General features: G+C 45.1%; 1 protein-coding gene across 1 annotated transcript; it reads left to right on the top strand.

Annotated features, from left to right (window-relative positions):
* The first annotated feature begins 531 nt into the window (after positions 1–531).
* On the top strand, positions 532–26,428 carry RESP18 (regulated endocrine specific protein 18). Its single transcript, XM_054678851.1, has 8 exons — positions 532–627; positions 1,053–1,107; positions 21,067–21,291; positions 22,952–23,056; positions 24,063–24,190; positions 24,581–24,670; positions 24,825–24,909; positions 26,272–26,428. The coding sequence occupies exons 1-8, from the start codon at positions 532–534 to the stop codon at positions 26,316–26,318; spliced, it is 831 nt and encodes a 276-aa protein (XP_054534826.1). The 3' UTR covers positions 26,319–26,428.
* The last annotated feature ends 551 nt before the right edge of the window (positions 26,429–26,979 follow it).

Below are 26,979 nucleotides of genomic sequence, written 5' to 3'. Positions count from 1 at the left end.
TGCAGGATTGTTCTGGAAGGATGACATCACTCAAAGTGTGAGGACCCAGCAGACAGAGCACACGCCCTGGCTCCATGCCCCAGAGGCCTGTCTGAGGAGCGGACAGGCAGCCTTTCCCACCAGAGTCACCAGGGTGAGGCATGTTGGGCCTACGGTTGGTCCGCACTGCACCTGCCGGTAGACAGAGGAGCTGGGAAGGGCATGAGTTATCAGGGCTGCAGGTAGGAGCCATCAGGAGCTCAGGGAATGGAACAATAAGAGCTCCCATCTGATTTCCACCAGAAGGAATCCACGATCCATTAGTGATGTCTGCAGAGGGAAGGGGCTGGAAAGCACAGTTCCCATTTGTTATCCCTGCTTAATCTTTGTTTTCTATGAGCAAGCACAAGGAGACTCTTGTCCCCTAAAGTGAGTTTCCCTCAGAGTTTTGAAATCCTTCACTTCGGCCCCTTCTCTTTTCCTCTGGGCCTGTTCACCATTTTCTCCTCACTCTTGGCTCCTGGCTCCCGGCTCCCCTCCCATCAGAGCCCCATGACCAGGGTGAGCAGGGAGCAATGCTTTAACTCTGAAGCGGTTTCAGAGGTCCTGAACCAAGAGGTGACCAGCCACACCAAGGCCCTGCTGCAGGTAAGGGCCTGGCCTTGTTCAGGAAGCCTGAGCCCAGCAAGGGCTATTTCAAGAGGGAGGCAGAGTGATGGAGGGGACTGACATTGGCAGCATGAGGACTGACAGGGCTTCACTGAGGGCAGAGCCTCATGGAGAATCTTCTGGAAGCATGGGCCTGATGGATGGGAAGGAACACAGCTTTCCACACAGAGAGACCCAGGCCAGTCCTGGCACTGCTGCTTCCCAGTCATGACCTTACTGAAGCTCTACAAGCCCTCCTTCCACATCGGTGGAGTGGTCATAATGGCCATCCTCCCTGGCTGCTGTGAGAATTAAAGGCAATGTAATAAAGGCCAGTCAGCAGTTCTGGATGGAAGGAAAATTCTTCATTTCCCCATTGGAGGGCGCCCCCACTTTCTCTGTCTCTCAGAGTCTCCCTTTCGTAGATTGCCGCAACTCAGGATGCAGGGACTGGGGCTTCCGATGGCTTGGTCCTGTACAGTCAGTCATGTGCACAGAAATTGAAGGGTCTGCATAAATCTGCTTCAGAGGTTTTCCAATGTTTTTAAAAAACATATAGGCTCTCTGTGGGTTGGTCGTCGTGGTTCATATGCCTGTAATCCCAGAACATTGGGAGGATCACTCAGGGCCGGGAGTTCGAGACCAGCCTGGGTGACATAACAAGATCCCTGTCTCTACAAAAATTTAAAAGTGTGGTGGCATACACCTGTAGTCATAGCTACTCAGGAGGCTAAGGCAAGAAGATTAGCTTGAACTCAAGAGTTCAAGGTTATAGTGAGCTATGATTGCACCACTGCACTCCAGCCTGGGTGACAGAGTGAGACCCTGTCTCAAAAAACAAAAAACACAACCCCGCCCCCAACAAAAACATATGGGCTGTTTTTCTGAGAATTCCAAGTGTGCCATGACCCCAATCCTAACCTTACCCACCCTTACATATACATACATTGTATACACATATATGTGCATGTGTATGTACGTGTGGGGGGCACTTCTCTCCCTGAGTTAGAGAGGAGGGCCCAGAGCCTCTCACATCAGCCCTCCAGCCCCCTTGCTTATCTCTGTGGTGTTGACTAAGTCACCTGGGCAAGGCTCTCAGGCATCTCCTTGGGACCACTGAGCCCTTTGCAGCTCAAATAGAAAACTACCCATCTTGTACCTCCAGCCATCTTTATAGATGAGAAGCTCAGGTCCAGCCTGGACAAGTGTGGAGCCAGGACTAGCCCCTGTATCCTGACTCCCAGCCTTCCCCCTGCACAGCCCCTACCCTTCCTCTTAGCGACCCCAGTAGAGGTTGGGTTGTTTCACACACCTTAGGCTAAGGAGGGCCTCAGGAGGTGACATTTAAACTTAGACCTAAATGACAAGGAGGCAGCCAGGGGGAGATCTGGAGGAAGAGTCTCCAAGGCAAAGAGGCTTTCAAATACATCTGCTGTTAGATGAGATTCCAGGGCTTGTTGGGGGAACAGACACAGTCCTGTGACAGCAGATGAGCTTGGAAAATAGGCCCAGGACTACTTGTGGCTTGTAGTCCATAGACAGGGGGTCGGGTGTTATTCAAAGTGTAGTGGGAAGGCATTGGAGGATTTTTAAGGAAGAGAGTAGGACAATATGATAAGCATTTTATAAAGACACACTGATGCTGTTGGAAAATGGATTTTGAAATGGACAAGAGTGGAAACAGGTAGACCTGTTTGGGGCAACCAGGTTGTCCAGGTGGGATCCTGGGACCTGGGACTACGATCGTGGCAGTGGATCTGGGAAACTTCTAGATGGGCTCCATTAGGGCAACCTGTATCTCAGAGGTGCTCCAGCCCCTCAGCCCTTCAAGGAAACTGGTGGTCCCCGCCCCCCATCACCATGGCAGCGGGGCTCCTTTGCTTGGATTGGCTGCTGGGCCACATCATTAGTCTTGTGACTGACCCCATGATGGGGACTGGTTGCCATGGTTCTGTCAAGTATGCAAACAAGGAGCTGCTATGCCTCAGGCTCAGGCAACCTGAGAAACCCCTAATGTGTCTCATGGAAAATCCTGGGAAGGAGATGGGATTAGAGATGGGGAACAAGGGAAGGGACTTGAGACTGCTATTGAGATTGGTTCTGCACTTGGTGGGGGAAGGGGAGAGGGAGGGGAGTGGCAACCACTGCCTGGGTGCATTAACTGAAAATCCCTTGTTTCTTCCCATTTTAGGATGTCTTTGAGCCATTCCCTACTCTGAGTCACAACCTTGTAGCTGATTAAGGCCATATGGGAAGCTTCCCATTCCTCATACTTTCCCTGATGCTCTCAGGAAGGACAATTTCAGGCTGAACCAAATCTGGATTATTAAAGTCAATTTTCAAAAAAAAACTCAGCAGACTTGTCTGGAGGCAGAATTGGTGGTCGGGGGACCAAGCCAGAGCCTCCCAGGTGAGAGCTGGGAGAGGTGGGAGCCAAATGCAGGGAAGCCTGGGGAGTGGGTGCAGCCAGCCAGCCCCTGGTTGTCCGAAGGCCTTGTTTCAGATGCCTTTTTCCTTCCATGGGTCATTTCTAAAGCAGGTGAAAGGCAGGATGGCAAGGCAGCCATCCCCACACAGCCTTCAGTTGTGTCTTACTGGTCTTCTTTCCCGATAGAAGGAAATCCACCCCCTCCAGACCCCAGGTCAAGCAGGTCTGGGCCCTGCTCTGCCTTCAGAGGTCCATGGTACCTGTTCAGCATTAGGGTCCCCTAAACGGCAGTCATACCAGCCCCACCCCAAGAATCCACAAACAATTCCACAGCCAAAGGCTATGCACATTTAACTTTTGGTACCTATGGTCAATTTTCCCCTGGGAAAGGGGAGTCTAGCCACCAATGTTCAACCCAACCAAGCTCCAGCAGGTCCCATGCCTCAAGTTTTATGTTTCTCAAAGCACCTGCACACTCAGCTCATTTATTTTGTTTTGTTAATTTTCAGTGTTCATTGGGTAGTCAGCTCATTCAATCCTCATAAGTGGGAGCACAAGGGAAAATATCAAGCCCCTCCACTATGGAATACAGAGAAATTACAAGAGAGTCCTTTAGTATACAGGCTCAATGATGCCACCAATATATGTCCTCTCCCCTGCCGCTTTGCTTGTAAGGACATCGATAAATATGATGCTCAACTAGTCATATTTATTTATACCTATTTTTATTAGCTAGGTTGACCCTTACCACCCACTTTACTTTTCCCCATCAAACATTTTACTTTCTTTTATTCAACCCACATTTGTAAAGATTTGTGCTTTACTGTGCCTGGCCTCTGCAATACATAGTTCCTGCCTCAAGGCAATTGAAGGCTAGGCAGGGAAGGAAGACATACATACGACGTACTTGTGCAATAGATATTGAACACCTGTGCAGCAGACCAGGCAGGTGCCCTGCCTCATATCCAATGGCCCATCTCTGAGGTTACCTGCAGCAAACACGTGGACAACGTCTATGTGCTGACAGCTTCCCACCTCGAAACCTGGAAACACTCTGATTCTCGTCCTGTGGGTTTTCTGGAACACCAGGAGAACTTGCATACCTGTGCACCAGACAGCCCTGAAGTGCCTGGGACTTAACACCCTGAGGGGCAATCATCAACACTTTAAAGGCTGAGTTAGCTGGGCATGGTGGCTCACGCCTGTAATCTCAGCACTTTGGGAGGCTGAGGCAGGTGGATCACCTGAGGTCAGAAGTTCAAGACCAGCCTGGCCAACATGGCGAAACCCCATCTCTAAAACTACAAAAATTATCTGGACATGGTGGTGGGAGCCTGTAATCCCAGCTACTTGGGAGGCTGAGGCACGAGAAGCTCTTGAAACTGGGAGGCAGAGGATGCAGTGAGCCAAGATCGTGCCATTGCACTCCAGCCTGGGCAACAAAGCAAGACTCTGTCTCAAAAAAAAAAAAAAAAAAAAAAAAAAAAAAAAAAAAAAAAAGGCTGTGTTACTGGATAAATATTCCAATGTATCCTCCCCTCGGTGGGATAAATTTGAGACAACTTTCACAGGGATCCTCAGGAATCCCCAGCAGGGTCAATTCCCAATTGCCCACAGCAACAACCTGCTCATCAACATTCTGTGTATTGGCTTTTCTCCTTTCCTTCTCTCACTTTCCCCTTCCTTCACTTGTGCTTGCAGGGATGACCTGCCACCTAGACCACCTGCACCCAATCCTCTTTTCAAGGTTCCTTTTGGGTGAATCCAAACTAAGACGATCTATTATGTTTTGGGCTCAGTCCTAGGCACTAGGGATACAGTGGTGAACAAGACAAAGTCCTTGCTTCCATGAGCTTGGAGCTATTTAACGACGCTATAACCCACAGGAAAAAGTCCAGGCTTCTTATATGGTCCACATGGCCCTCAGTCTCCTGCCAGCCTCTCCTGTCTCATTTAAAGGCATTCTCCTTTCTGCCTGTGTGGGTGCTTCAGCAATTCAGCCCCCACTCGTGTTTCTCAAATTGGGCCTTGCTAGTTCACACTGCTCAGCCCTTATACACACAGTACTCTCTACCCCCAAGTACCCACCAACACACCTTATCCATCTTATCCTAAAAATATGAGCTTAATATCCCCTTTTCTATTGTGCCTTCTCTGACCTTCCAATCATTTCTCCCACCTGAGTTCATCACACTCTTCTCCATGCAAACTCAATGTTTAACTTTATACCTTGTAAGTAGGTATACCTTGCTTTTCCTTGGGGTCACTGTATATGACTGACTCATCTCTGTGTCATGGGTACCTAGCATAGTACCTAGGTACAGCCCAGGTACTCAACACATATTTATGGAGTAGAGTTAAATAAATATAGTGGAGAAAAAGAGCTACAGCTGGAAGACTGTACTGCGCCATCCATGAAATTGGTGAATTCTGTCCTTACAAATGGACCTCTCCACTCTGACAGTCTGTGACCCTTGATTGTACATGCAACTGGGTGATATGGAAAGGTCCCAGCAAGGAAGAAACTTTTTGAGCTGGCCCTGGAGGTCTGCGGTGGATTTCAGTAGGAGGTGATAAAGTATGGACAATAGCATACAAGATGAAGAAGTTGGAAAGCAGGAAGATTAGTGGGTGAACGAGTAATTCTGGAACAGCTGGAGGTACGTCTGGAAAAGTAGGTTTGGGCTTGATGATGGAGGGCCAAGCTTTATAATTTAGGTCTCATTATTATTTTTTTTTTTTTTGAGACAGAGTCTCGCTCTGTCGCCCAGGCTGGAGTGCAGTGGCGCGATCTCGACTCACTGCAAGCTCTGCCTCCCGGGTTCACGCCATTCTCCTGCCTCAGTCTCCTGAGTAGCTGGGACTACAGATGCTCGCCACCATGCCCGGCTAATTTATATATATATATATATATGTATAATTTAGTAGAGACAGGGTTTCACTGTGTTAGCCAGGATGGTCTCAATCTCCTGACCTTGTGATCCGCCCGCCTCGGCCTCCCAAAGTGCTGGGATTACAGGCGTGAGCCACTGTGCCCGGCCTAGGTCTCATTTTTAAGAGGCCATGGGGAGCACTGACATTTTGTAGTCAAAGAAATAACATATTTGAAGGATGAATGCAGGAGGAGAGAGGGGGGGAATATATGAAAAGGAGGTAGCCAATTAGAACAGTGATATGATGACTTACATATGCTCTAAGGGCCTGAAATTGGGCAGAGATGGAGCAAATGGAAAGGAGACACCTTTGAGAGTTGTGCTGAAGAGTGAGTTGAGAGGCCTTGGCAACTGTCTGGGTGTTGGGAGCAGGCCCCCCAAAATCTGGCCATAAACTGGCCCCAAAACTGGCCATAAACAAAATCTCTGCAGCACTGTAACATGTTCATAATGGCCCTAATGCCCAAGCTGGAAGGTTGTAGGTTTATGGGAATGAGGGCAAGGAACACCTGGCCCACCCGGGGTGGAAAATCACTTAAAGGCATTCTTAAGCCACAAGCAATAGCATGAGCTATCTATGCCTTAAGGACATGCTCCTGCTGCAGTTAACCAGCCCAACCTATTCCTTTAATTCAGCCCATCCCTTCATTTCCCATAAAAGATACTTTTAGTTAATTTAATATCTATAGAAACAATGCTAATGACTGTTTTGCTGTTAATAAATATGTGGGTAAATCTCTGTTCGGGGCTCTCAGCTCTGAAGGCTGTGAGACCCCTGATTTCCCACTTCACACCTCTATATTTCTGTGTGTGTGTCTTTAATTCCTCTAGCGCCACTGGGTTAGGGTCTCCCCAGCCCACCTGGTCTCAGCATCTGGGTTTCAGTGAAGAGATAAAGAGAGAAGCCACCTAAATTTAGAGAACTATTGCCTGGGAAAATAATCACGCTACTTACAGAAAAAGGGGTGACTGGAGGAGGAAGGATTTGAGAAAGAAATTTGGTTTACTCCTAAGAATTAAAGCCAGAGGCCGGCTCAGTGGCTCACGCCAGTAATCCCAGTGACTCAGGAAGCCAAGGTAGAAGGATTGCCTGAGGCCAGGCATTCAAGATCAGCCTAGACAATATAGTAAGACCCCCATATATACGAAAAATTTTTTAAATAGCCGGGTGTGGTAGCCTCTGCCTGTAGTCCCAGCTACTTGGGAGACGGAGGTGGGAGGATCCCTCAAGCCCAGGAGTTCGAGGTTATAGTGAGCTATGATCATGCTACTGCACTCCAGCCTGGGTGACAGAGCAGGACCCCATTTCTAGGGGGAAAAAGTAAAAAGAAGAAAGAAAGAAAGAAAGAGAGAGAGAAAGAGAGAAAGGAAGGGAAGGGAAGGGAAGGGAAGAAGGAGAAAGGAGAAAGTAGGGGGAAAGGAGGGGAGGGGGCGGGGGAGTGAGAGAGGGGCAAGCCAGAGGCCTATTCAGGATCATCACTCTAGAAATTCTCTCCTCTCTTGGCCGGGCGCAGTGGCTCACGCCTATAATCCCAGCACTTTAGGAGGCCGAGGCGGGTAGATCACCTGAGGTCAGGAGTTTGAGACCAGCCTGACCAACATGGTGAAACCCTGTCTCTACTAAAAATACAAAAATTAGCCAGGCATGGTGGCGGGCACCTGTAATCCCAGCTACTTGGGAGGCTGAGGCAAGAGAACTGCTTGAACCTGGGAGGCGGGGATTGCAATGAGCTAAGATCGTGCCATTGCACTCCAGCCTGGGCAACACAGCGAGACTCTATCTCAAAAAAAAAGAAGAAGAAGAAAGAAATTATCTCCTCTCTTTTCTTTATCATTTTCTCCTCATTTCTAGACACCTCCCATAAACATACAAACATCCTGGAATAGCTCCAATATTAAAAACAGAAGAACAATAGAAAACTTGATTTCTGCTCCTGGCAATGGTAGACTTGATAATTTATACCAATCTTGCTGAAGACACCTTGTCTTAGTTTGTGTTTAGCCCCCAACTTCCCCCAAGAGTTCAACAATTGGGCTTAAATGCAGGTACCTTATTTTTGGCTATGATCCTAAAGAACAGGTGTTGGTCGGGGGAGTGAGAAATTAAAACTGGAAAGTAGGGAAAATCAGTTTAAGCATGTGTAATTGAACTACTTACCACTGTGGACAATTAAGGTTCAAGCTCACTGGGAACTCTTGAGGAGCCAAGGAGAATATGCCTGTGATTTTTTTGCCTAAGACTGAGGGGAGGGCAGTGCTTATTGACTAGCTTCTGTCCCTGATTAGTCAAGGATAGCCCAAGTCAAGGAAATCTGTATATAGAGGAGGTTTGCTCATGCATTAGGATGGCTGAGTAGATTCCTGCAGGCACCCGTCACCGCAGGGACAGATAAGTTTTAGGACAGAAAGCTAGGGATTGGCTGCACAGCAGAGGCAAGTTGCTCTTATTCTACATCTGCTGCCATCTGGCTTCTACAACAATGGCTGGAGTAAAGAGATGGGCTGGGAGGATGTGAGGTGGAGCACAAGCCGTGTCTAACATACAACTAAAAATTAGGGATGAGAATCTAAAGCGTGCCTTCTTAATGCACCAAGGAACTATCAAGATAATGAGAAATTAATGGGGCCAGTCAGCATCCAGGAGGGGACAGAATCCAGAGGGATAAGAAAGCTTGCTGACTGGGTAGAAGCAGCTGAGAGGCTGAGCTGGAATTCTGCCAGCCTTGTGGGACTAGAGAATCAAATGTGGAAATTCACAGCCTGTGAAGAGGAAGTTCTCTGGTTTAAAACAAACAAAAAACAACAAGAACAAAAAGCTTCTTCATTTTCCCTTAGGACTGCAGAGTTACACCCGAGAAGGGCGAAACAGAGGTACACTAGCTCTTGTCCATAAAGCAGTCAAGCTTCAACTCATCTGAGGAATCCTAAAATTACATTAAGGCGATTTTAGATTGCTAGTGCAGGTAGGTCTCAAATTATTTCTGCTTTTTTTTTGTTTTGTTTTGTTTTTGGTCAAACAGTGTGTCCAGCACACAAAGATAAACAGTCACAAGAGGAAATGAGACAATTTGAGTGAGAAACAGTAAAAATAATAGAAAACAAAAATAGTACCACAGTGTCACCAGATACAGATGAAAAAACACGGCTTACTCTGCTCATAGCAATAAAGGACAAATTTGAAAATATTGTCAGAACTAAAAACCATTAGAAATTTCAAAACTAATTTGGAAAAGAACCAAAGAAAAATTCTAGAATTTAAAAATCTAGGCCTGGCATGGTGGCTCACACCTGTAATCCCAGCACTTTGGGAGGCCGAGATAGGCGGATCACCAGGTCAGGAGATCGGGACCATCCTGACTAACACGGTGAGACCCCGTCTCTACTAAAAATACAAAAAATTAGCTGGGTATTGTGGTGGGCACCTATAGTCCCAGCTACTTGGGAGGCTGAGGCTGGAGAATGGCAAGAACCTGGGAGGCGGAGCTTGCAGTGAGCCGAGACTGTGCCACTGCCCTCCAGCCTGGGCGACAGAGCGAGACTCTGTCTCAAAAAAAATAAAATAAAATAAAAAATAAAAAATAAAAATAAAATAAAAAAATTCTATTACCCCAGTTAAAAAATTCATGGGATAGGATTAATAACAGATTAAAACAGCGGAATAGATAATTCATTCATAAACTGGAGTACAAATAAGAAGAAAATACTGGATGAAGGCTGTTGAAAATGCAAAAGTGAGGGTAAGAACTATACAGGAGCTGGGGGCAATGGCTCAGGCCTGTAATCCCAGCACTTTGGGAGGCTGAGATGGATGGGTCACTGGAGTCCAGGAGTTCAAGACCAGCCTGGGCAACATGGCAAAACCCTGCCTCTACAAAAAATACAAAAATTAGCCAGGCATGGTGGCACGTGCCTGTAATCCCAGCTACTCAGGAGGCTGAAGTAAGAGGATCACTTGAGCCCAGGAGGTTGAGGCTGTGAGCTGTGATTGTGCCACTGCCCTCTAGCCTGGGTGACACAAAGCAAGACCCTGTATCAAAAAAAAAAAAAAAAAAAAAAAAAGAAGTATATAGGATAGAGCAATAATGTTTAACATGCACTTCACTGAAGACTGAAAAGGAAAGGTGAGACAGAATGGGGAGATACAATACTTAGAGTTAATGGCTTAGAATTTTACAAAAACATATGTAAGCCTTCAATGTAAAAATTCCCGGCCAGGCGCGGTGCCTCACACCTGTAATCTCAGCACTTTGGGAGGCTGAGGTGGGCGGATCACCTGAGGTCAGGAGTTCGAGACTAGTCTGGCCAACATGGCAAAACCCCGTCTCTACTAAAAATACAAAAATTAGCCGGGCATTATGCCGGTCGCCTGTAATCCCAGCTACTGGGAAGGCTGAGGCAGGAGAATCGCTTGAACCCAGGAGGTGGAGGTTGCAGTGCGCCAAGATCGCGTCACTCTACTGTCTCAAAAAAAAAAAAAAAAAAAAATCCCAAAGAAACACATGCAGGATTTAAAAAAAAAAAAAAAGAAATCCATACCTAGAAACATTATAGTGAGACTGTAGGAAACCAAAGACACAGAGAAATATCTTAAATACAACTGCTATGGTTTAGATACTTGTTCCCTCCAAAATTCATGTTGAAATTTAATCCCCATGTGACAGTATCGAGAGGGGGTCTTTAAGAGATAATCGGGTCATGAGGGCTCTGCCCTCATAAATGGATTAATCCATTTCTGAATTAATAGGTTATGGATTAATGTGTTATCACAGGAGTGGGACTGTGACTTTATAGGAAGAAGACAGAGCTGAGCTAGCATGCTCAGCCCCCTTGCCATATAATGTCTTGTGGCACCTCGAGACTCTGTAAAGCATCCTTACCAATAAGAAAGCCATTACCAGATGCAGCCCCTTAACCCTGGACTTCTCAGTCTCAATAATTGTGAAAATTTTAAGAAATAAATGCGTTTTCTTTATAAATTACCCACTTTCAATTATTCCGTTATAAGCAACAGAAAATGGACTAATACAACAGCTGTGGTATAGATCAGAGGGAGATTAATTTTTTTTTTTTTTTGAGATGGAGTCTCGCTCTGTTGCCCAGGCTGGAGTGCAGTGGCGCAACCTCGGCTCACTGCAAGCTCTGCCTCCTGGGCTCACACCATTCTCCTGCCTCAGCCTCTGGAGTACCTGGGACTATAGGTGCCCACCACCACGCCCAGCTGATTATTTGTATTTTTAGTAGCGACAGGGTTTTACCATATTAGCCAGGATGGTCTCGATCTCCTGACCTTGTGATCCGCCCACCTCGGCCTCCCAAAGTGCTGGGATTACAGGCATGAGCCACCGCACCCGGCCAGAAGATTACTTTTAAGACACAAGTTACAGTTATGCCGATAGCAATAATGGCACCCAAAAGATACTAAACTGATGTCCTCAATGTGCCAAAAGAGACAATGACCAACCTAGCTTTTTTTTTTTTTTTTTTTTTTTGAATCAGAGTTTCACTCTTGTCACCCAGGCTGGAGTGCAAGGCGTTCTCGGCTCACCACCCTTCACCTCTTGGGTTCAAACCATTCTCCTGCCTCAGCCTCCCAAGTAGCTGGGATTACAGGCGTCTGCCACTAATCCCGGCTAATTTTTTTGCATTTTTAGTAGAGACAGCTTTCGCCAATTTGGCCAGGCTGGTCTTGAACTCCTGACCTCAGGTCCACCCGCCTCAGCATCCCAAAGTGCTGGGATTACAGGCGTGAGCCACCATGCCTGGCCCAACCTAGAATTCTATACCTGGCATATCTTCCAAAAATGAAAGTGAAATAATGACATTTTCAGAAAATCTTCATGTGAGAGCTTGCAGCCAACACACTTTCACTAGAAGAAATTCCATAGGGTGTTCTTTTACCAGAAAAAGAGGATCCTGAATGGAATCATTTCCCAGTGCTATGATGAACTGGAGTGGCAAGAGGGTCATGCAGCCCTCTGCACTCTCTGGTTCCACATCCTTGGATTCAACCAACCATGGATCAAAAATATTTGAAAAAAAAAAACTGCATCTGTGCTGAACGTGTACAGATCCTTTTTCTTGTCATTATTACTTACACAATACAATATAGCAATGATTTACATAGCACATATATTGTATTATTATAAGCAATCTAGAGATGATTTAAAGTATACAGAAAGATGTGCATAAGTTATATGTTAAATACTACACCGTTTTATACCAGGGACTTCAGCATCTGAGGATTTTGACCTTGACGGGAGGTCCTGGAACCAATCTCCTATAGATACTGAGGGACAACTGTACTTCCTTTGTTTTCTGCTCTTAGGGGAAGGAGTTTTTTTTTTTTTTTTGAGACAGAGTCTTGCTCTGTCGTCCAGGCTGGCATGCAGTGGCACGATCTCAGCTTACTGCAACCTCTGCCTCCCGGGTTTAAGTGATTCTCATGCCCTAACCTCCTGAGTAGCTGGGATTACAAGTCGCCCACCACCACGCCCAGCTAATTTTTGTATTTTTAGTAGAGACAGAGTTTCACCATGTTGGTCAGGCTGGTCTCAAACTCCTGACCTCAGGTGATCTTCCCACCTCGGCCTCCCAAAGTGCTGGGATTACAGGCAGGAACCACCATGACCAGCCAGGGGAAGTATTTTGATCATTAACTATGACATTAGCTGTAGCTTTTTTGTAGATGCCCTTTTATCAGATTGAAGTTCCCTTCTATTTCAGCCTTGCTGAGAGGCTTGTTTTATTTATTGTTATTTGTTTGCTTGTTTTGTTTTTGTTTTTTTGAGACGGAGTTTCGTTCTTGTCGCCCAGGCTGAAGTGCAATGGCGCAATCTTGGCTCACTGCAACCTCCACCTCCTGGGTTCAAGCAATTCTTCTGCCTCAACCTCCCGAGTAGCTGGAATTACAAGAACCCACCACCATGCCCAGTTAATTTTTGTATTTTTAGTAGAGATGGGGTTTCATCATGTTGGCCAGGCTGGTCTTGAACTCCTGACCTCAGGTGATCCACCTGCCTCAGCCTCCCAGACTGCTGGGATTATAGGCATGTGCCACTGCACCTGGCCTATTTGTTTTTAAATATGAATGTTGAATTTTATCAAATACTTTTTTTGCATTCATTGATGTGATCATGTGGCTTTTCATCTTAAACTGTTGAAAATAGTGGACTACATTGATTTTGAAATATTGAACCAGCCTTATGCTCCCAGGATTCCTTTTATATATTGCTGGATTCAATTTGCTAATTTTTTGAGTGGTTTTGTGCCCGTGTTCATAAAAGATGTCAGCCCACAATTTTCTATTCTTGTATTGTCTTTTTCTGATTTTGGTATCAAGGCAATAGTAAGTACATATAATGAATTGGGAAGTATTCTTTCCGAATTTCTGGAAGAGATTGTGTTATTTCTTCTTGAAATATTGGGTAGAATTTGCCAATGAAACTGTGTCTGTTTTGCATTTTTTTTTTTTTTTGAGATGGAGTCTCTGTCACCCAGGCTGGAGTGCAGTGGCATGATCTTGGCTCACTGCAAGCAACCTCCACCTCCCAGGTTCAAGCAATTCTCATGCCTCAGCCTCCCAAGTAGCTGGGATTACAAGCATGTGCCAAGCCCCGCTAACTTTCGTATTTTTAGTAGAGATGGGGTTTCACCATGTTGGCCAGACTGGTCTTGAACTCCTGGCCTCAAGTGATCTGCCCACCTCGGCCTCCCAAAGTGTTGGGATTACAGGCTTGAGCCACCGTGCCCAGCCCTATTTCACATTTCTATAACAGAATACCACAGACTGGGTAATTTATAAAGTTGATTTTATATGGTTCTAGAAGCTGGGGAGTCTATGATAGAGGGACAGGCATCTGGTGAGGGCCTTCATGCTGTGTCATGACAGACAGCATCACATGATGAGAGGACAAGAGTGTTTGTGTCCCCTCAGATCTTTCTTCTTCTTATAAAGCCACCAGTCCCATCATGCGGGCCCTACCCTGATGACTATATCTAATCCTAATTACCTCCCAAAGGCCCCCCTCCAATCAACATATGAATTTGGGGATTGAGTTTACAACACATGGTAATTTGGGGGATATATTCAAACCATAGCAGAAACCATCTTAGCCTGTAGACTACTTTGGGGGGAAGTTTTAACATGAATTCAATTTCTTGTTGTAAGATCATTTAAGTTATCTGTTTCATCTTGGATGAGTTTTGGTAGTTTGTGGTTTTTAAGGAATTGGTCCATTTCAACTAAGTTGTGAAATATATGTACATAAGAGTTGTTTGTAGTATTCCTTTATTATATTTTTAATGTCTATGGGGTCAATTTGTGATATCTTTCATGCCTGATAATGGTAATTTATGTCTTTTTTTTGTCAGTCTTGCTAGAAGTTTATCTTACTGATAAATATTTTATCAACCTGTTCAATAAGGCAGCTTTCTGTTTGGTTGATTCTTCTTTTTCTGTTTTCAATTTTATTGGTTTATGCTTTTATCTTTAGTTTCTTCCTTTAGATGACTTTCCCAATACAAGCATATAATGCCATAAACTTTGCTCTAAGTATTCCTCTAGCTTCATCCCACAAAATTTGATGTTTTCCTTTTTGTTCAGTTCAAAATGTTTTCTAATTTTCCTTAAGACTTCCTTTTTGACCTGTGTATTACTTAGAAGTGTGGTTTTTAATGTTCAAGTATTTGGAGACCTGTTATTTTTTGTTATTTATTTTTAGTTTAATTGCATTATGGTCATAGGACAAATTTGTATAATTTCAATTATTTTAAATTTAGTAAAGTTTGTTTTATGATCCAGGGTATGATGCAGGATGTGGGTATATTCCATTCTGCACTTGGAAAGAATGTGTACTCTGCTGTTGTTGGGTGGAGTGTTCTGTAAATGTCAGTTAGAATCTACTGGTTGGTAGTGTGATTAAGTTCTTGTAAGCCTGCTGCTTTTACGTCTACTAGTTCTCTTGATTTCTGAGAGAGAAATGTTGAAGTCTCCAAATATAATTATGGATTTGGGACAGGTGAGGTGGCTCATGCCTGTAATCCCAGCACTTTGGGAGGCCGAGGCAGGTGGATCACCTGAGGTCAAGAGTTTGAGACCAGCCTGGCCAACATGGCGAAAACCCATCTCTACTAAAAAATACAAAAATTAGCTGGGCATGGTGGCAGTCACCTGTAATCCCAGCTACTCAGGAGGCTGAGGCATGAAAATCGCTTGAACCTGGGAGGCAGAGGTTGCAGTAAGCCGAGATCATGCCACTGCACTCCAGCTTGGGTGACAGAGCGAGACTCTGTCTCAAAATAATAATAATTATTATTATTATTATGGATTTGTCTATTTCTCCTTTTATAATTGTTCATTTTTGCATCATGTATTTTGAGGCTCTGGTGTTAGGTACATACACATCAAGAGTTCTATGTCTTCTTGATGACTTGACCCTTTTATCATTATGTAATGTTCCTCTTTATCCCTGGTATTTTTCTTTGTGCTGAAGTCAATCTAACATTAATATAGCTACTCCAGTTTTTATTTGATTCATGTTAGCACATCATACTTTTTCTCATTTGTTTACCTTTAACCTATCTACATACATAGTTATATTTAAAGAGAATTTCTTGTAGATAACATGTTGTTGGGTTATTTTTTAAAGCCATTCTGGTCATTTGTCTTTAAATCTATATGTTTAGACAATGTACAATTATTGGTATCTTTGGATTTACATCTACCATTTTATTGTTTCTTTTCTGTTTGTTTCCTCTTTTTTTGTTGTGTTGTTCCTTTCCTCCCCTTTCCTTCTTTAGATTATTGGAAAACTTTTAAATATTCTATTTTAATGTATCTGTTGTAATTTTTTACTATATTTCTTTGTATAATTTTTTCAGTGGATGCTCTAGGGATTACAGTATACATACTTAATTTTTCCAAGTCTACTTTTAATCACTATTTTACCGTTTTAAGTGTAATATAGAAATCTTACCAGCATACAGATCTCTTTACCTTCCCCATTTATGCTGTAGTTGTCTATTAGAATCAATTACATTTACATACATTGAAAATCCTATCAATGTTATAATTTATGCTTTTTTTTTTTTGACAGGTTGCCCAGGCTGGAGTGCAGTAGTGTGATCATAGCTCACTGCAATCTCTATCTCCTGGGCTCAAGTGATCTTCCTGCCTCAGCATTCTGAATAGCTAAGACTACAGGCATGCTGTCCCATCAGAACCAGACCCAGTGAATTTTTTTTTTTTTTTGAGGGAGTGTCTCACACTGTCACCCACGTTGGAGTACGATGGCATGATTTCAGCTCACTGCAACCTCCACCTCCCAGGCTCAAGCAATCCTCCTGCCTCAGCCTCCTGAGTAGCTGGGACTACAGGTACACACCACCACACCCAGCTAATTTTTGTATTTTCTGTAGAGACAGGGTTTCGCCATGTTTCCAGGCTGGAATTTTTTTAATTTTTAGTAGAGACGAGGTCTTGCTATGTTTCCCAGGCTAGTCTCCAACTCCTGAGCTCAAGTGATTCTCCTACTTCAGCCTCTCAAAGTACTGGGATTACAGGTGTGAACCACTGTACCCAACCTTATTATTTATTTATTTATTTATTTATTGAGACAGGGTCTCACTCTGTTGCCTAGGCTGGAATGCAGTAGTGCGATCATGGCTCACTGCAGCCTTGACCTCCCTGGGCTCAGATAATCCTCCTTCCTCAGCCTCCTGAGTAAGTAGGACTACATGTGTGTGACACCATGCCTGGCTAATTTTTTGTGTGTTTTTGTTTTTTGGGTTTTTTTTTGGTAGAGACAGGGTTTTGCCATGTTGCCCAGGCTGGAATTTTTGCTTTTAACCAAACATATTTTACATAACTCACAAGGGGAAGAATAGTCTATGATATTTATTCAGACACTTGTCATTTCTGTTCCTCTTCTTCATTCCTGATGTTTCTACTAGCAATTAATTATCTTAGTTTTTCTTCATCTGAGAATATCCTTATTTCACTTTCATTCTTAAAGTATATTTTTGCTGGATATAGAATCCTCAGTTGACAGCTCATTTCTCTCACAACTTTAAAGATGTTATTTCACTTCCTTCTGGCCCCCATGGTTTATAATGAAAAATTCAGTTTTCTGAATCCCATTGTTCTTTAGTCGTGTGTTTAAGATTTTTTCTTTATAGAATTTTTTATTATAATGTGTCAAGAGTATAGACTTCTTTGAGTTTATTCTATTTGGCATTCCTTAAGCTTCTTTAATCTTTAGGCTTATGTCTTTTCACACATTTGGGAATTTTTCAGAAATTATTTCTTCAAAATTTTTGTGTGTACTACACTTTATCCTCTTAATCTGGAATTCCAATGACATTAATTTTGGACTTTTGATATTGCCCCACAGGTCCCTGAAGTTCTGTTAACTTTTTTTTCCCAATGTTTTTTCTCTCTCTTGTTCTGATTGGATTATTTCTGTTGACCCATCTTCAAGTTGACTGACTCTTCTGTCATTTCTATCCCGCTTGGAGCTCATCCAGTGAGTTTTTATTTTAGTTATTATATTTTTTCATTTCTCAAATGGCACTTTAGAAAAACAAACAGAACAACCAGTGATAGGAGATGGGATTGGAGAAATAAGTCCAAAATTGCCTAGACAGAGCTCTGTAGGCAACAGTAGAGCGTCCAGATCTTATGCAAAGTACAGAGGAAAAATCACTGGGGATTTTAAGGAAAGGAATAGAATTATGTGATATATAATTTTAAAAGGCTACTTGAGAATATATTGATAGGGGAAAGAGTGGAATCAATAGATCAGTTAGGAAGTGTTGTCTTGGTCCAAGAAAGACTGTGGTGGCCTGGGCGAGGCAATCACAGGAGCCTAGCACCTCTATCTGGCCCTGCACTGCCCCCACAGGCAGCCTGAACCTCAGGGGGCTCTAGATCCTTATGCTTCCAAGGAAACTGCTTCTTGATTCCTGTCACCATGGCAGCTACACTTCTCCTACCTGGATTGGTCGCTGGAGTGGCATCATCAGCACTAAATGACTGATCCTCACAATAAGAACTGGTTGTCATGGTGCTACTAATTATGCAAACAAGAATCTGCCTTTCTTCTGCAGGCTCAGCGTCCTTGACTAGCTCTGTACCTAAGGGAAAATCAGGGAGAGAGAGAAGATCATGACGTCGGAGCCAAGGGGAGGCTAGCTGTCAGGTGGTTGCTGAGTCACTATTCCTCAAGACTTGCCCAAGTCAAAACTGCAACTAGAGGCCCTTATATAGTGGGGTGAGGGGAGCTTACACTGTGGAGGGGGAGCCCCTGGCACATATACACACAAATTCCAAATCCGATTTTCCTCCCATTTTAGAGCTTCTTTGAAATGTTTCCTTCTCTGAGCAAAACTTTGTCACAGATTGAGGCCTTCCTCCTCTCCCAGCCCCATTACCCTGCAGAGAGGCAGTTTTAGGACAACTTGCTACTGGATTTTTTAAAGTGAGTTTTCATGAAAATTCTTTAAGCAGGCTTGTCTGCAAGTAAGACAGTGGGCCTCAGCCAGAGCTTCTGAATTAAAATATGTAAAGCCAGAACAGAGAGGACATTTGGGGTGGGGATTGAAATAGTAAAACTCCTTGGTACACATGGAGCCTAGGCTTCTGATCTCCTTCTCCTTCCGGACATCATTTGTAACATGAATGTAAGACAGAGTAGGACCACAGCTGAATTACAATCTTCCTTCGCCCACTCTCCCCAGCTACACTTTATGGTAGTCTTTCTTTCTTCTTGGGAAAGAAAGTTCCTTCCTATGAACCCCTGGTTCAATAGGCCTGAAAACCTGCTAAGTCTTCTGAGGGTATTACTCTTAGCATTAGAATCCCTTCCAATGAACAGTAAAAAGAAGAGCAGCATCAATGCTCCTGTACATTTATCATTTTGATAGCCATTCTCCTGGTGGTTTAAAATCTTAAAATACAGAGAGGAGCACACTCACCTTTGTTCAGCCGACCCAAAGACCAATATTTCCCTTTTTCCAGGAGCATTATACTTCACAAAGCAGGTTCACGTTCATTTGCTCTTAGGCCTCAAATTATTGCTATAAATTTATTTTAAAATAGCATGTCCAGTACATAATCAGTGACAACCAGATAAACCTCTAGTTTTTGGCGTGACAAGACAGAAACTTGTGTTGGATCCTCCTAACATTGGGTATATACTCTAGGCAAAATATAAAAATAACTGTATGAAACCATGGAGACTGATCAAGAGTTAGAAACCTATAGGGAGTATAGTCCTCAAAAAAAGGAAGTCCACCAAGTGACTTATACATGTATAGGCTTTTCCTCTGAAGATACTTCAGAGTTCACTGCAGTACACAGGGAAACAGCTCTGTCAGCAAGTGGCAGTCTTACTAAGGAAACAGCTTTTGGAGTACAGAGATGCCAGAGCATCTGGAAATTGAGGAAGAAATTTAGAAAATGAATAAATTACAGAGAGAGGAACTCAAAATCTGCATCCTAACTCCCCTCCAATTCTTAGCTATCTTCTAAATGGCACTTGCGCAGGGTGAGATTTCAAGGAACCTAGTGAAAAAGTCAAATATCTGAACAGAGATTTTGGCAGCTGTCACAGTGTTAGGGTGACTGAGTTTGGAGTTCAGGACCCGTAAAATAGAGAGTTTTGGTAAATGACTTTGGGTTATGCTGAAATCCAAAAAGGACCACACCTTAGCCATAAGCACCATATCCCAGGACTAAGAGATACAGGCTAGAATTGAGAATAGGATGAAGTACTCCTTCCCTAACCAGACTGCCACAGGATCAAGACTTTTTACCCAAAATTTAATTGCCTGCCAGAACAAACTCAAACTATTACCCTTTAAAGATAATAATATAATTCAGATCCTTTGTAATGTATCAACCCCAAATGTTCACTATACAAACCCTTAGGTTTAAGTAATCCACTATCTCGACCTCCCAAAGTGCTGAGATTACAAGCATGAGCCACCATGCCCAGTTTAATAAATGTTTTAAGCTTAATGAAAAAAAATTTAAGTGCCAGTCTAAGAGTTAGAAAGCTCACAAACTAGCTTGTAAGTACACAAGAGTGAAAGCAAGAGGTCAGTTAGTTAGTTACTACAACAACTCAATTTAAAAGAGTACAGTGTCCAAGGCCTGGCATGGTGGCTCATGCCAGTAATGCCAACACTTTGGGGGGCCAAGGTGGGAGGATTGCTTGAGCCTAGGAGTTTGAGATCAGCCTGGGAAACATGGCAAAACCCTGTCTCTACAAAAATAAATAAAATAAATAAATAAAATTGGCTGGGCATGGTAGTGTGCACCTGTAGTCCCAGCTACTCTGGAGCCTGAGGTTGAGTAGAGGTCGAGTGGAGGTTGTGGTGATCTGAAATTGCAAGACTGTCTCAAAAAAAAAAAGTATAGTGTGCAGTGGTTTGGACCAAGGCGATGGCAGTGGATGTGGAGTAAAGTGGATGGATGTGCCATATATATACACATATGTGTATATATATATACATATGTATATATATATGTGTATATATACATACATATGTATATATATATGTGTATATATACATATGTATATATATGTGTATATATATATACATATGTATATATATATGTGTATATATATATACATATGTATATATATATGTGTATATATATATACATATGTATATATATATGTGTATATATATATACATATGTATATATATATGTGTATATATATATGTATATAGCAGATCGAACCTATATGATTTCTAAAGGGTTTTAAGTGGGCCAGAGTAAAGAGTGTCAAGGATAATAAAATAAATTCCTTGAGTGCCTGTTTCATCACTGTTCATATTTGATTCTCACAACAAACCTGAGTAGGTACAACTTGCACCCGTATCTTACGTGCCATCCATTTCTACAGCCTTAGGACTGGGAGTACAGGCGGTGGTTGTTGGGACCCAGCTAATGTCCGAAAGGAGCCGGGTCAGGAATTCCAAGAGATGAGGGTGGGGAGGCGGTAGGGGAAGGAGCTGGGGAGGCGACCGCAGGGGCAGGGCCCGCTCACGATTGGCTGAACTGCCGAGGAGGGTTAAACAGATTGCGAGTCGCGGGCAGGTGGGAAGCTGCAGCCCCGCTCAGCCCCTCGGCCGTGGCCGCTACCTTCGCTGAGACTTGGCCGGGGAGTGAGCGCGCCGAGCCTGGGAGGATACAGCACCCACTGTGGCCTGGGAGCTCCGAGGGGCTCCAGCTGCTTGTCTGCTTCCTGCTGCTGAACAGCTGCCCCGGGGGCTGCAGCGACATTAGTGCCCACGGTCAGGAGGAACCCTGGGGGGTGCGGGCAGGGCCAAGAGAGCGATCCTGAGAAGTGGGGGTCTGCAGGGGGCCTCAAGGCTAGGAAACTTGGAAGTAAAAGAATGTGCTTAAGGAGGTGAGAAGAGAAAAAGGTAGACAGCGTCTCGCGGAAAGAGGCATAGGCTTCAGATAGGCTGGGCATATGGGGTCTGGACTCACGAGAAGTGGGTTCAGGTGAAAATTGGGGATTTGGGAAGAGGTCAGAAAGACAAATGAACAGAGAGAGGTAAAACTGGCCTATGTGGCCACAGGAGAAGCAAGAAAGGCCAGAAAAAGAGTTGACCAGGGCTGCGGGTATCGGGGTCTTGGCTCCAGGGAGAAGCCTGGGCCGGGAGACGAGCCAGGGCTTCCTCGTGCTGTGATCCGGTTTCCAATAAGGGGACCGCTGAGGGAAAGCAGGATGGAGGGGGAATGGGACCATCCTTCTCCCCTTCCCCCGCACCAATCCGCGTAGACCCCGCGCTGACTCACGTGCCAGACTGCGCAAACTCGACAATTCCTGCTCAGAGCACATGGGGAAGAGAGCGCAAACTCCTAGTCTGTCGCCCCCTCTCCCTGCCTGATTTTTGGTTTTAGAGGCCAATGCAGCGGATTCGGGAACAACTGTGGGAGGAGGCCTGGTGGCAATGAGAGGATGAGGGCCGTGGGGAAGGACCGCCAAGCCTTGCGGAGATGTCTCGCCCACATTCTGCCCAGCGCCGCCGCCACGCTGGCCTCCCCAACTCTCAGCACCACGGACAGCGCCAGGCGCGCTCCGGGTCCACGCCGAGCCCGAGCGAGTCACCACTCCTTCCCACCAGTCCTGGGAACGCTGCCTCAGAGAATCAGCTCCCCTTCCCGAAGCTCTTTCCCTTCTTCTCAGGGTGTTGGAGGTTCCACTACTTCCTTAAGGAGGCTTTCTCATCCCCAAATGTCTCTACTTAAAACTTTGTCACGCTTACCCCCAGGAAATTATTAGACATCCATTTGACTGGGTAGGAGAATTCCCTTTTCTAAAGACCTGTCCAGAATGGCTCATGGTAACTACACTATAGCAAAAAACAGACTGTCCTCCAGCCCTATCTCACTGATCTGGAAGAAGTAAGGTGTGCATAGCATTAGGGGTTCTCTTCCCCAACCCCTGTCCTTCCTCTTATGCACAGTTGGGCAAACTGTGGGCTTCAGGAAAAAGATCCAGAGCCTCAAATCCTAAACAAACCAATACTTTTTCTAATGATTCCAGGCCTCCTCCCTAACACTTCCAGGCTTCAATGACTTCCCTAAGATGAAGCTCACCTGTTTCCCCATGCCCCACCTACCCACCTGATTACTATTCCCATGTGCTTAGCTTTCTGAGCCTCTGCGCATCTGAACTTCTACAGGCTGCTCTTTGTCTGTAAATCTGGTTATCTGTAAGTTGGTACCAAGAGTGAATGAGGCCCAGGGGTTGAAGAATATGGCAAGTGGTGATGGAGGAAGGGAAAAATTAGAGAAGAAGACTTGAAGTGGACAAAGCGGCCTGGTAGTGGGAACAGAGGTCAGGGGTCCAGGAGTGACAGTACAAGGAAGCTGCTTCTCTTCAACTGGGATGTGGAAGGCTTCTGGCCAGGTTCCTTGCTGACACCACTATTTTGCCCTTAGATGGTCAGGACCAAGTAGGAGTGGGGCAGCTTTGGACCCTCCAAGGATTTGCCACCCCAGTCTTCCAGCATTTACAGGTTGTGCTCCAGCAGATTATACCCCAAGGTAAGTAAAAGCTGGAGAACAGAGGTTGGGGCCTGGTTAGAGATGGGGAGGGGGGAAGAGGGGCTATCCGACCTGAGGGTAGGCTTTCGGTTCCCCAAATGTCTCTACTTAAAACTTTGTCACATTTACCCCCATGGGGATGAGACAGGAGTAGGAGTGGGATCTGGATGGGTGGACTATTTGCACTAGAACACCTTGGAAGAGCCCAGTAGAGGCTTCTAGGGAAAAAAAAAAAAAAAAAACCTGAAAACGGCCAGCATCCAACTCCTTGAGACTAGTCTCCCCCCAACCCAGCACTATATGAGCTTTTCCAAAGCCAGGACTCTTCAAAAGTTCTCAGACAGGAAAACACACACTTCAGCCTCTGAGTAGGAAATTGTATGACAAACAGATGGGAGGAATGAAAGGGAGTGGAGAGTCCATTGGCAACATGTGGCTGACCCTGTTTCACAGCAGAGTTTCATGAATGTTGGGGAGGAGACAGATAGGAAATCTTCCTTGAGTTCATATTACTGCTGCTAAGACTAACATGTGCATAGTGCCTTAGAGCAGTAGTTCTCAAAGTGCACCCCTGGACTGGCAGCATCAACCTCGCCAGGGAACTTGTTAGAAATGGGAATTTTTGAACTTCACCACAGACCTACTGCATCAGAAGCCCTAGGGGTGGGAAACAGCAGTCCGTATTTTAACAGACCTTGCAGGAGATTCTGATGCACATGCTAAAGTTTGATAATCACTGCCTTAGCATTTTCTAAGCACTCTTTACATTCCTAACCTCATTTAATCCTCACAATAGCATCAAATGAACCAGCAAAGAGACTGTAATCATAATCCTAATTTGAATATTATATGCTAGGCACTATGCTAAGCAACTTTAATACATCATCTTGTTTAATTCTCTGTAAAATGTAATCTAATATATACTTGAGAGAAAGGTTACTCTGATCCCTGGAGTGGATCTGAGTGTCTCAGGTGTCAACTCACCCCCCATCCTTTCATCCTGCAGGTCTGTTCTGGAAGGATGACATCACCCAGGATGCAATGATCCAAAAGATGGAGCATGCCAGCAGACTGCATCCCCAAGATCCATGCCTGAAGGATGGGAAGGCACTTTTCCCCACTAAAACCACTGAGGTGAGGTGCATGAGGCCTGTGGTCATTCCAAGCATTCTGGCAGACAGACGGAACAGGGAAGGAATGTGTGCTAAAACTGCAGGTAGAAGTTGCCAGGAGCACTGTGAGGAGAATAATTCAGAGGTCCTGTTTGGAATCAACGGAGAAGAATTTCATGATCCATTAGTGATATCTGCAAAGGGAGGGGAGGTGGGTGTGGCAAGCCTAGGTCCAATTTGTCATTCCCTGTCTCTTCTAGCAAGAGGAGAAACTTCGACTCCTATTCCCCACAGTGAGACTCATGTATCTTCTCAAGAATTGTGAATCCCTGACTTTGTATCCAATTGCTTTTCCTGTGGGGCCCTCTCACCCTTTTCTGCCTCCTCCTTGACTCCTGGTTTCCCTCCTCAGAGCCCCCTGGCCAAGGTGAACAGGGATCAGTGCTTTACCTCCGAAGTGGTTTCTAAGGCCCTGAAACAAGAGGTGGCCAACCCTGTCAAGGTGAGGGGCTCACTTTTTCTAGGGAGGTTGGACCTGTTTAAATGAGGGAGGCAGATAGGAAGAAGGGAATGGGCATTGAGGTGAGGGCAGATCGCTGCAGAAAAGATTTTTCCATTCCTAATCAAAGGTACTTCTAATTTCCTGTCTCTCTCAGATTACCTATAGGTGTTCATATGGGGGGCTGGACATGATGCCGGCGCTGGGAGCCTCTAAGGAAGAAATTATCTATAAGATCATGCGTGAGTTTAAAATAGGCATTGAAACTGCAGAGTTTTCAAAATTAAACGTCCTTTTTGCCATATATGCCCTTGTATGTAGCACGTGATAGCAACACTCCCTTGATGAATGGGAGGTGCAGCTCAGAGACCCTCACATTCAGCCTCCCCCTTGCTCTACTCTATGGCCTGGGCAAGTCACCCGGGCAAGGCTCTGAGACATCTCCTTGGGATCTCTGAACTCTTCAGAATCCAGAATGGAAACCACCCATCTAGTACTCCCATCCATCTTTATAGATGAGAAATTGGGGCCCAGGCCATGGGACATACTCAAGGCAACACCATGAGTTTGTGGCAGAGCCAAGACTGGACCCAGGTCTCCTGATTTCCAGCTCTTTCCCCTGCATAGTCCCTGCCCTATCCACTCAAGAACTGCAGTGGGATTTGGCCATTCCAAACATCAGACTCCTCCACACTGAAAAAAGAGGTTTTTTGGTTTTTTTTTTTGGACTAAGACCTAAATTATAAGAAGGTGGCAACCAGAGGAAGATGTAAAGGAAGGGCATCTGAGGCAGACAGCATTGCCACTACGAATGTCCTGAGACGCCCATACCATGTCATGTTAAGGAATAGACAGAAAAGTCAGTGGTCGAAGATGAGGGTGGAGAATTAGGCCCAGGACTGACCACACAGGGGCTCACAGATCATAGCAAAAGGTTTGAATTTCATTCTAAGTGCAGTGGGAATTTAACTGGGAAATTTTAAGGAAAGGAATGTCACAACATGATATGATTTTAAAAGGCCACCCTGGTGATTTTGGGGAATGAACTGTAAGGAAAGCAAAAGTGAAAACTGAGAAGTCTGTAAGGAGGGGCTCATCCTGGTCCAGGGAGACCGAGGTGGCTTGAATTTGGGTGGTGGCAGTGAAGCAGGGCACCCCCGGCTGGCTGCACCCTCCATCTAAAGGCAACCTGCACCACAGGGGGTTCCAGCTCCTCATGCTCTCCAAGGAAACAGATTCCTACTTCCACAATGTGGCAGCTGGGCTTCCTAAGCCTGGATTGGTTGCTGGGGCAACATAATCAGAGCTCAGTGACAGAAGTGACAGAGACCTACCTGTGGGGGACTGGTTGCCCTGGTGCTCCCAGGAATAATGCAAACAAGGAGCTGCCATTCTTCTCCAGACCTAAGCTTAAGGGCAAACCATGGAGAGACAGGGCTACATGTGAGACCCAAGGGGACAGGCTCTCAGTTGGTGAGCTGTCACCATGCTGAAGGGTTACTCAAATCAGGCTGTTACTACAGTATTTGTGGAAGGAGGGCAGATGAGGGAGGAGCCACCGTCTCACATCCTGACTCTAGCTCCCTTGTTTCTTCTTGTTTTAGGGCTTCTCTGGGCCATTTCCTACTGTGGGCCGCAACCCTGTGGCTGATTGAGACCTCATGTGAAGCCTCCCTGCCCCAGCACCCTTCCCATTGCCCTTCAGAGGAGCAGTTCTTGGATGACCCAGATTTGAATCATTAAAGTAGACTCTCATGCAAACACTGAGTTTGTCTTGAGGCAAGATGGGTGGGGGTTGAACTTGGCCAGAGCCTCCAAACAGAGGGAGGTGGGACCAAAACATGGGGTGGGGATGAGGGGAGCACAACTCTTGGCTGATGGAAGACTGGCTTCTGTCTTGTTTTCCTTCCACTGATAATTCCCGGAGTGGGGAAAGTGAGAGTGAGACCACAGCTGGAATGGCAGCCCCCCTAACCCAGCCACATCCCAGCCACACTGTGTGGTCTAGTTGCCCATCCTTTCATGTTATGGGGAGGTGGACTCCATATTCATTTCTTTTACCCCTCATGCCAGACAGGCCTGGATCCTGCTGTTTTTTGAGGGTCCCCACCTCCAGCATTATAGCCCCTACCAGGCTTTCCCACCCATTCTGTCTACAAGGACCAACAGATCAGTGCTGAGGTCAGAGTGTACGCACACTGGACATTCTGATCATTCTTGCCAGTTTGCTCCTGGTAGCTTAAAATCTTAAAAGGGAGTTGGTAATCTCACCACCTATGCTCAGCCAACAACCAAACACTAGAATGTCCTAT

The sequence above is a fragment of the Pan troglodytes genome, chromosome 13 (genome assembly GCF_028858775.2).
Source record: "Pan troglodytes isolate AG18354 chromosome 13, NHGRI_mPanTro3-v2.0_pri, whole genome shotgun sequence".
Taxonomy (NCBI): domain Eukaryota; kingdom Metazoa; phylum Chordata; class Mammalia; order Primates; family Hominidae; genus Pan; species Pan troglodytes.
This window is presented reverse-complemented; position numbering and strand designations above follow the sequence as displayed.